General features: G+C 31.2%; 1 protein-coding gene across 1 annotated transcript in view; it reads right to left on the reverse strand.

Annotated features, from left to right (window-relative positions):
• The window catches only part of LOC108917280 (4-nitrophenylphosphatase-like), an 11383-nt gene extending 4113 nt beyond the window's left edge, over positions 1–7270 (reverse strand). Inside the window, exon 1 of the mRNA XM_018723792.1 lies at positions 7133–7270. Within this exon, the coding sequence (XP_018579308.1) occupies positions 7133–7214 (82 nt within the window). The 5' untranslated portion in view covers positions 7215–7270. The remainder of the gene's footprint in view (positions 1–7132) is intronic.
• Between the last annotated feature and the right edge of the window lie 4876 nt (positions 7271–12146).

Here is a 12146-nt window from a genome sequence, read left to right on the forward strand (position 1 = left end):
GGTATGACCGGGATTTTCTGTGATTGTACCGGGAATTAGCTGTATGGTCCCGGATTTCGGATTTGCACGTATAACTCCCGGAATATAATATAATGTACATATATATAAAAAAAGATAAAGAAAAAATCATAACACGCCGAGGAAAATTAAAATTCGTTGAATCGTTGGTAAATTTCACAAACGATTTTTTTGTTTATAAACAATATTCAATAATTTAATAAAATATATTTAGTTTATTCCAATTTATTTATACCGTCAGTAGGTAATTCGTGAATAGATATTTCAAAAAGATATCAATTTCAAAAATCATTCTTGTGAAAATCTGTATTTTTTTTATAAATTCATTGTTCCTTGAAATTCAGAAGTGCCAGGAAAACGCGTGACCTTGAAAATTTTAAAATTTTTCGCCTGCAGCGCCATTTAGAGACTCCGGGCACTTAATATCCCGGAATTCAATTCAACAGATGTAACAACCCTAAGCAGAACACATTCAATCAATGTTCACGCGCCGCCACTGTTCGAAGCATAGAATCACGCACCCGTTGGAGGATGTGCGGATCTTGCTGTACGTAAAGAGAGGCTGCCATCACTCTCCCCAATAATTTCTCTTGGCTGTCAACGGGAGTTTCATACACCAACGACTTGATGTAACCCCAGAGAAAAAAATCCAATGGGTTTAAATCCTCTTCCGATCCATCGTGCAGGAAATTGTTGGCTTAGGTAATCCTGTACAATACGGGAAAAATGTGCAGGTGCACCGTCTTGTTGCAACCACATTCTAGCTCGTATATAAATAGGAACGTGTGCATTGTCCAATAGCTCAGGAAGTACGATGACTTTGGAGCCGAAACGGCTCACTTTTGACTAGGGGGTCTCTATGCAAAACTTTTTCATCACAATGTCCCCTCTAAAATTCTGAAGTTTGGCACAACCTTTTTGGAACACCCTGTATATACAACACCCTGTATATACAACAATTTAATTTATATTTGAAATCGTTTGAACCGTGTTTGAATCAAGACGTTGACGTTTTAGGCGCAGTGACTATCATAACGATATCAAACTAATAAACAATAAAAATTAGTTGTTTGAAAGGGTAGTGTCAAAATTATATATTGTAATTCATATTCTAAGTGTTTAATTCAAAATTAGCTCGGGAAATGAAGACGAGCGTTTACCAGGGGAAGTATTGGAAGCGACACAAAGTGCTGTTTCTCAAATAATCCCCAAAAAATCGTCGTGGCAGTACGAGATTGTCTACAACGAATTCAAAGGGTGGTGTAGTTCGAAGAAAATTCAGAAAGTGTCCGAAGCGGTATTACTGGTATATTTCGAACATAAAATTAATAAAATTAAACCTTCAACAGAAACTATAGAAAACAAAAATTCAATTATTATTATACGAATTTCCGATTCCAAAACTTATACTCCGAGATGTTTAGTGATTTCAAGTCCAGACCTAACGGAGATATACCGCAAATACTGTGTTTTACGTCCGGCAACTACTACAAGTCGGAGATTCTTTGTGAAGCATGTCGGCATGGGAAAAATGTATTTTTTATCTGATAGGTGATACCATTTGGAAGTTTTTGAGCCACTTGTAGAATTTTGATTAAATGAGCGGTTTGGGTACAAAAAAATATTTTTTAAATGTCTACATTATCGTGCCACCCATATTATAATACTTAACAAAGTGCCAATAGGCTCTGATTTTATAGGTTGACTAATTTCAGTCTAATCTTTATGTCATTGTGCCTGACAATTCTTAATGAGTGATTACGACGATAAGATATACCACCTGTTACTTCATTTTTCGGTATGGATACACACACAAAACACATACGACGAATTAGAGTTATTCACAATGTGCCAAATTGCCATAAATGTTTTAAAAAATTGCCCTCAAGAACTGCAAAGGGTGTCTTTTAACTTTCTTCGCTGAATTAACCTTTGTTGTAGAAATAACTGTGGTCATTTTGAACAGTTTTTATAACTAGTTGTACTAAATTTAATAACGTCAACTTTACTGCTTTTATCTCTAGCATTTTTTATTGTATTTGATTGTTTTTACTAATTATCTCGATAAAATTTGGCATGATGTAAATAACTTTAATACATATAATGTGTATCCATATCGAAAAATGAAGTAACATGTGGTATATCTTATCGTAGTAAATACTCATTAAGAATTGGCACGTACAATGACTTACAAATCAAACTGAAATTTCCTACAAAATCAGTGCCTACTAGCACTTTGTTAAGTATTGTAATATTGGTATAATGTATACATTTAAAAAATATTTTTTTGTACCCAAACCGCTCATTTAATAAAAATTCTACAACAGTCCCAAAAACTTCCAAACGATATCACCTATCAAATTAAAAATAGTTGTCATTGTTGCCCTAAAGTTATGAACGGATATTATCACCACACATCAATTTTGTAGAAGTTGTAATTTTTAAAAAACATTATGTATAACATCAAAATGTGTAGATTGAAAGCAAAATTCTACATCCCAAAAATAATCAAAATCGATTAATAGATATTCTAGTTATTTTCATAATTCAAAAAATTTGAGGCCATCTAGCGGCCAAACTAAGCGATTTCGGAGACTATTTTGAGTCCACGAATGAGTGATCTTCCGCTGTACACGTTATTCTGGGACACCCTGTATACAAGATTCTATACAAAATAAAATTCAATCGAAAATAAATTGTTACCATCTTCAGAAACACCCAGAACTAAAAGCTATATCGGCACTTTCAATTTACAAGTAGTGCCAAATAAATTGTAATCGTTGTGTCTATAATAGTTACTGTTTTATATTGAAATGTTATATTACCTACTTAAAATGAATATTGTTTAAGTAATAAAATCATACATAAGTTTTGAAAAAATGACAAATTATTTTGAAAAAGACTTTGGCGTTCTAGAACATAAAAGTATTTTGCAGCTAGATGACAAAAAAGACTCACTTTTTCAACTGAAAATTTAACGAAAATGTCGACTTTTGATGACAGTTTACGAAAAATAGACATTATTATTTAAATTTTAGATTTAAACATATACGCCCATTGTGAAGTAATAAAATTTTAGTTCACATTAAAACAAGCCCTCCAGCAGGCAGTCTAATCGTTCAAAAGTTGAAAAATAGAAAACGTTCCATTATTGTTGAAAAAGAACGACAAAAAAGGCTCAACGCTCTCTTTTTTGGAAATGACTTATTTTTGGACATACGTTAACTTGAATTGTTTTCAGGGTGTAAAATCACACTCTGAAATATTTCAGACTACTTAGAAAACACCTTACCTGACCTGACCTGACACCTGACAACAAAAAATCAAACTGATTCCCACATTTTCTACATTTTCTGAATAATTTGTTTTTAAATCACGTTATTATGTCTATGATCAGTTGAGATGCACAGATAAAATAAGGCCGATAGTTTATTATAAAAATATCAACAAAAATTAATGTTAAATAAAAAATAATTAAAAAAGAATCGCCAATATCAGATTAGCCATTTGCGAGAAAATTAGTTTATGGTACATGTGATATATGCAGGCAGGTACGTACCAGCTTATGTTGAAAACTCCGTTGAAAATGAAATTACATAGTAATTCTTATACAGGGTCGGAAAGTACCGATGGTCCATCTGCCGTTACGTGAGAGCGATAAAGTAAGTCATAGAAATCCGTGCGATAGAGAAAGATGGCTATAATGAAGGCGTCTAATAGTCACCGCCCATTTCGCCCTTCCACAAATAAGATCCACTTCTTATTTGTGGAAGGGCGAAACGGGCGGTGACTATGAGACGCCTTCATTATAGCCATCCTTCTCTATCGCATGGATTTCTATGTCTTACTTTATCGCTCTCACGTAACGGCAGATGGACCATCGGTACTTTCCGAACCTGTATATATTTTTAACAATTGGCCTCCGGTAAAACACTCGATTTTGTCATTGATATTAATTAACTACTTCCGCTTTTCTTTAGGTGCTCCAACAAAATTTTTAGTTAATAGATTTAGGTCAAGCAGTCCCTGGATTTATCAATGAGTTGGTGTTTTATTAATATAAAAAATATTTACAGGAAATCTGACTCCACATTTGTGGTTCCGTTGCAATAATATGAGTTTTTTTTTTAAGTAAATAACTAAATAAAATAATAGTGCTTAAATAACTGTTAGTTTACAATTACATCTAACTTAAATTATTATTGTGGATATGGATAACCATATGTCATGATTAATCTCTATTAACCATGAGTAATATTTACAAGGACGCCACACCAAAGAGTATTACTGAATGGACAGAAGTTAATCAACCCGTGAACAACCGTTCGTAATGGATCCTCCGGATTTGGTACAATCAAAGGAAATGACAAACGAAATCTGATTTCATTTTAATTTGAACTATTGCACTTGATTTTGAAATAATAAATAATGTGTCGTCTTGGAAGTGACGTAAAAAATAACCTTTATTATTTAATAGACATTTGAGCATTTGCCTTTGAAATTATTTGTTATTGAGACTGATCCATTTTTGTTTTTCTGCGGTTTACACTAAGTAGTAGTTTTAGGAACTAAAATTTAAAAGGTGCTTTTGTAGATATTAGATTTAAGAATGGAATGAATTTCCAATACCTAATATATGTGCAGACAAAGAGCGGGTTTTACAGTTTTCAGAAATAACGTGCAAAAGGAAATATTACACCCCACACATACTTTAATCATTACTAAAAAAATTATATATGACGCGAACTGCTCTTATAATTCAAAAATATTGCAAACTTACCATCTATATCGGCCAAAACATGGTCAAAAGAATTAACATATAGAAATTGTTCAGATTTGGATGCTCCAGCCAAATCTTTTAAATTACATAGAGATGATAATCTCTTAAACATACGTCTTCCTAAATAAAGCATTTGGTTTACACAATTTTTATTTTTAATTAATCAAAAAAATCTCCGTAACAATTATTATTATTATTATAGATAAAATGCTCCACAATATTCAAAAATAAACATCCAGGATTTGTTTTCCTTTTCGTGCTCTTTTCTATAAGTATAATTCGAAACTCAACATAATGCTTGCTGGTTATTTTGCTCAAAACTTCGCAACAATTGTTCATTAAATATAATGAACAGTATTCTGTCTATAAATTTTAATGACGTTTTACAAAAAAGATAACATGTTTTTATATTGTATTTACTAGATAGTTTTCTTTTTCTTCTACCTTGATTTTAATAGATAACAAAACAAATTAATTATTGATTAATTGTGACCTTCACACAGTATTCTACTTGTTAATTTAGAGAAAGAACCTTCTTCAACTACTTTTGATCTAGCTCAAGTAACTGAAAAAAGAAATGGTGCTAAATTGAATAGAACCGATTCATAATGCGCCAGGGAAAAGTTATCTCTCATATATGACTGCTGAATGTTAATGAACACCTGTTTGTACGATCACTTGGAGGTGCATATTTGATACAATAACATAAGTGCTAATATCGTGTAGCCAAAATAAAGTGCAAATCATATCCTAAAATGAAGATAGTGTTTATGAAATGATTAAATAATTGTGATAAAACATTGTACACGGAATATATTTGAGAAGATAAAATTATAATGTTCTAGAAACATTTTATGAATGTAGTAAATCTTGAGAACTATATACTTATTTACCATTCCAATTAAAAGAACGTGTATTTTATAAATACATTTATATAGATTGTAAAATATATATGGAGAAGTTGCTAATTTAGAAGAATTAAACAATGTGAAGATTGCAATTTTAGTAATCATAAAAAATAAATACATGTGAAATAAATATATATGAATTTCTCCTAGGAAGACATATCCCTCATTTGGGAGATTATAATAAGTTCTCAGTCAATTACAATATTGATAGTAAACCTCAAACCTCAATATTGTATCATATCCTCAGAAACGTTTATTCATTTGAAATCGTAAGATGTTGAAAATTCCCTTATAATCAATTTATAGACATTATATATTCTGTAATGAACTGCAATATACGAATGATAAAAAAATTGTATATAAAAAACAGTATATATTCCATAAATTATATCAATTACAATGAAGTAACTGCAATATATTGCTCATTTGCCAATATTTACTCATATATATATATATATTTAATAGTTTTCTTGATTGATGATGACGTCAAAGTAATAACAGTTTGAACTGTATCCTATATGACAAGAACCATATTGTGAGCAACCATTTACAATTATAATTCAATGTTAGTGTACATTTATTAGTGAAAATAATTTTCTAATTTTATTGTAACTGCTTGGAGAGTGTTGTTTTGGAAATATCGATTTACTCGTATAAAATTAAATTTAATATTGCAAAATAAATACCTGCATATGAAGAACATATCTGGATAAAAAGACATTTTCTAGGGAAGAAAAAATCGATTCTATGCCGACTCTGATAAAACCCTATTTTTAAACATATCTATCTATACAATCCTGTGGTTATTGGCAAAGTGCAACTGCATTAACCTTTTAAAGACAGAAAAATATGTTTGTTACAGTATAAGTTGTATGCGACTGAAAGTTTTCTGAATGTGTTTATATTACTTTGTTTCAAATAATTTTTAAAGAACGAAATAGCAACAACCAAAATAAAGTTTATAATATTTAAATATACAAACAAGAATACACACATACTTTTTTGTGAATTAAAATTCATTTAGTTTCAATTATAATGCAGAAATCTGAGAAATAATTTTGTCGTTAACGCAGAAAAAGTATATAACAAACAATGCATATCAGGCTTATCTCCATCATTAAGGTATTCTTTTCCTTTAGCAGATTTGGATATGAATTCGGAATAATGTATTTTCATAATGCAAACGTGTGAAGTAAATAATATTTATCAGAATTAATGTTCTTGTTTGTAATCAGATAAGTATGAAATTCGTGTACACAATCACTTAAGTAATTGGAAGGTTAAAAGATGCTATGTAATATTTTATATTATTGGAAGTAATTCAATTAAGTATACAGTGAGATATTACTTACATTGTTGTAGTAACTTTTCCCATAGGAAAAACTTACAAACAGAAAAATATTATGTTCGCTGTAATAAAACTCACCATCTAAATCGGACAGAACATGGTCGAAAGAATTAATGAACGCCAATTGTTCACTTTTGGGCAGCTCAGCCAAATTTTTCATTTTACACTAAGGAAGTAAGCGGATGACTACAGTAAACCCGTGTAAACAGCAATCGTTTCGACTAGCCACTGTTATCTTTATATACATAATATTTCCCAGTGCACAGGTCCGGCTTCACGTCATTTTCCCCATATATCATTACGATTGGTGAACTGTTATATGTGTTTTGAGTCATAATTTGTTTTTACTGTTTATTTGGACGAAGAAGAAATCGTCTTTTGATTGGTACGTAACAAGCAGATTTCGTTTGACGAAAATTAGCAGCTAATATCAACTCGATTTATTCTGCTACTATTTTTGGCAAAACGATAGCAGTTGAGCTAAATTCACATCAACATAGATCATTTTTATATCTACATGAACATATTCCGGGTAGGTTGTCATGTGTTTTTTTTATTGATTGACAATTCGAGAGTGATTTATTATTTTCTTCTTAAGGAGAAGGAGAGGCTCTGAAACTGGAGATGAGATGAAATTAAAGATGAGTCGTTCCCAAATTCAAAACAGTTATAAACCCTATCTAGGTTGAAATTATCTGAATTTTTCTGAAATTGTATTGTTTTTCTGGTGCCTTGAAAAAATTCTCTTTTTTGCTAGAACTTTGGTATTACTTATCAGTTTAAGTGACTCAAGAATAATGTAATTTTGTAACCTTCAAACGTACCACTCTTATAAATAGTAAATGCAGTTAGACTGGCTATTCAAAATTAAAGACTTGGCGGAGAAGAACCGAGACAAAACCGCTCTGAATTTTACCGACAACATCAAGAGAATCCGACCAGATCTAGACGACATCCTTGTTTGAAGTTTGAAGTGACATCATTTTTACAAAAGTGCTAAAAACTTTGGGAGAATTTGATCGAAGAGTCTTTACATAAGTCAAGCATGAAAATTTTTGGGACTTGGCAAATGTGGCAGATGGACCTCCTAAGGATCTGTTTTATAAACGTACTGAAGGAACAGTTATGGATTCATCTTTATCCCCCCACCCAAGTAGCAGAGATAAGTTAATAATAGCTTTAAGGATATCTATATAACCACTCTCTCACAGGTAAAAGCTTTATTAAAAGATGTTGAGAACAGTTATTCAGCATTAAATAAGCATTTATAAATCCAAAATAGGCGCAGCTTATAAAACCATTTTATAAAAGTTGTGCATATAATATTTATTCCACTAATTAGTGTTCTGTCGTTGCATTCTTACAGCAAATGTAAAATATATTATAAAACCTTTATACAGAAACATTGTCTTATAAAACAAATTTGCTAATATATAATTGTCTCCAAAGAAAAGTTTATACATGTTTTATAAAAGCTATAACGCGATGAATGTTGTATTAATGTTTCCAATATACAACAAAACTTTTTAGCATTATAATTATGTGTTTCTATACTAAATCGTTTTATTGACAATAAAACTAAAAGCTTTGGGCTATTGCTGATTGTCGGCCATATAAGATAGGTACTCAACAGTTAATGTTTACCGATATACACAATAAAATTAAATATGTATCTACAAAATAAAAAACTACTTGCAACGAAAATTTTATTGATGAAAATTGATATTGATTATATCATGATACCTTTAAAAAAAAACTAAGCGCCTTTAAAATTAAGCAGATTTAGCAATCGTCATAATTTTTGAAAAATTATGTCACAATTTTCAATAAAATCAATTCATTAAAATATTCAATAAAAAAATAAAGAATATGTACATAACAAGTTATTAAACATAATCCAATAAATAATAATGCATTAAACTAATTATTTCATGATACATATATTATAAAATTGAATTTCTTTTTGACGTAATACTGATGTACAATATGGCTGACATCTTGTCCTAAGCATGTTTGAAAAATATGCCAGGAGGATACTTCTACCACAGCAACTATAAATCTGTTATACAATAATTAAGATTTTAAATTATATAGTATTTTGTAGAGTAATTTATTGTCTACTGTCAGTTTAAAAATTCTGCGTAAACTGCTTCCTGCTACAATTCCAATGGCTTCAACAGAACAGATAGTAAAGTAGTATGTATAAGTAAGATGGTATGGCTAGTAAGTGCTTACTTGTATTTTAAAATGTTCTGAAAGAAGCTCTGAAGATTTTGAATGATAAAACACTTTTAACTAATAGCACTGCTAGTAGAGTTTAGAAGAGACAAATATACGGAGTACTGTCACAAAGTCACAAATTTGATAATCATATGGGCAAATCAGCCGCTTATTGGTCACAAACAACGAATACATTCTAGAAGAGACGTGAATGGATGTCTAAAGATGAAATCATTGTGTTAATTGTAATTAATAATTAATGAAATTATAATCAGTAAACAGTATTACAGTATTTTTAGTGTTGTTGTTTGCAGCACAAAATAATTTTGCAGTGACTGTAAAAGCAACGTATCGTATAAACAAACTCTTTAATGAAATTTGGCAAGTTTATTTGAAATAATAAAGAGCTTATTTGAACCTAATAATATGATTAAAATTAATAATTCCAGTGTTTTCCTGTAGGGTAACTAATAATATTCGAGGACATAACGCATAGTAGGTATTTAAAATCTAAAAACAACGTGCAGTTTTATCGCCATAATTCACAGATTTTTTTTAGGTTACGGACAATATCTCCTGATATTTTTATGTCTTCGAAAGCTTTACTATATACCTAGTAGTTTTATAAGTACAATATGTATTGCTGCATCTCTCAAAAATAGAAGAAACTACTTAAACTATTCTGCTTACAGTTGTAATGAAACCCTTTTATAGAATCTTTTTTAAAGCTTGTTTTGATATTATTTAACTTAAAAAGCTAACATTATTTATAATTTAGTTATATAGTCTATTTAAATGATAATGTTATACAACATAAATAGTACAATCAATATACTGCATTAAAGCTTTAAAAGTTGACCGGTAAGTGTTTATAACATTATAAAAAACAAGGAAGCAGCTATTACACTTTAAACTTTTATAGAAGTTTCATTTATCACGTTTATAAGACTCTAAGAAAGCATTTATAAAATTGTTGTATAATTTTACTATTAGATTAGCTTTTTTATATACCAAAATTGCTATAGGAGTAAATTAACACCTTATTAAGGCATTAAAAATCTGAAAAGATACATTTGTTGCTATTAAAAAAAAAACAGTTATATAACTTTAAGCGATGTAATAGTAGCATTTGTATTAGTTGGGCAGCCATTTACAAGAAATTCCTCGTTCCTTTAATCCTGACCCTGTACAACAACATTGAAGAATGTCAGAAACACATTAATGAAATACAACAGATTTCAGTAAAGGTAAGACGAGACAATATACAGTGGGTGGACAAATTATTAGGGACAGTATTCAGTTTCTTCTATTTTCTAGTTTGACTGAATTTTTTGAACAGTTGGTTCTATGGTTGGCAGCTATTTTTTATTTAAAAGAGTGTATTACTAAGATCATAAAAACAACGAGTTACGTGGGTGAAACTGTTTATTTTTGTTCGTAAAAGCTATATGTGCATTAATGGAAATCTGCTAAAATTAATAGTATTTAGTGATGCACCCTTTGCCGCAAATAGAGCTTTTATGTCTCGAGGCATGCTCTCTATATAGACTTTAGAATTCTGTTGGAGTTCGACGTTGTGGTGCCATTCTCTGATGAGTTTCAATCAATCGGTGCTTGGTGGTGATCAGCTCATTAGCAATCGCCCGTTTGGTGAGTCCCCACATGTTCTCTATAGGGTTCATGCCCGGTCAGGGCAAAATGGTAATGTTTTTGGGCCAGGAATGCACTAACACTCCTGGCTTTGTGGCACGGTGCCAAATCGTGCATAAAAATGGATTCTGCATCACCAGGGAACCATTCTTCGCTCTGTGGCAGTAGCCGGATTTTTTGTACTCGTGTGTACGGATCCTGCCTCATGATCCCCTCCACGATGTAAGGCGTCTTATGCCCTTTGCTGGAATCATAGACCATACCATAATTACCGGGTGTTTAACCCTCACCACAAGGCAGTATGGATGGAAATTGGAACTGCTCTCTCCAAGACGTCGTCGGAGAAATGAAGTTTTGTCGACCAAAATTTGAAACGCTGATTCTTCGGAAAATATTGAGATAATCACAAAAAAAATCTTTATTAACACTATTTTAATTAGATAGTTGTTCTCATTCGAATGCAGTCATATTTTGGAGTTATTGGACCCATTGCAGCCGCATCTTCTTCATGACCTCCATCAAAGGTGGTTTTTTGGTCGACAACGACCGATCGGGTTTTCTTCTGCCAATCACCTTCGGACTGTCATTTGGGAAATTACAATTCCTTCATTGTTTATTATAGTAATTCTATACGAAATATCAATAACGTTTTGATAATTTGTGACAGGAAAAACTCACGAAAAACGATTCAGAAATATTTTTTAGGATCTCACTGTAACAAAAGTTTTTAACAAACTACCACCATACGAAGAGTTACCTCACTTATCTGATAAATGATGCAGGATATCAGGTTGCCACTCAACAAAAATATTAATAACAGTACCAGCTGCAGTACAAAATAAAAAAACCTTGTGAAGACCTATTTTTTCAAAACAAAAATCTGAACTAGAAACTTCATAAATATGAGTACTGTCCCTAATAATTTGGCCACCCACTGTACATACTTTACTTTATATTTAGCGTAATCCATATCCCAGTTCTTGTGTTTTATCGTCAAATACTTCATAAACACTGCAAATTTACAAAGTTGCTGTTCTATTCAAAGCTTAAGGTGCCTGGGGCTTCAAATTATGTGGACACAACCCTGCAATTATGTGATTAATTTATTCCTACGTGTGGCATGGTTCCTGTTACAATAAATTGCGTGTTGTACCTATCTAAAGCGGACCCCTTTGAATTGATTTTTCAGTATAATAGTCTCCTGGAGTTATTCGACACGGTC

The sequence above is a fragment of the Anoplophora glabripennis genome, unplaced genomic scaffold (genome assembly GCF_000390285.2).
Source record: "Anoplophora glabripennis isolate ALB-LARVAE unplaced genomic scaffold, Agla_2.0 scaffold3, whole genome shotgun sequence".
NCBI classification, from domain to species: domain Eukaryota; kingdom Metazoa; phylum Arthropoda; class Insecta; order Coleoptera; family Cerambycidae; genus Anoplophora; species Anoplophora glabripennis.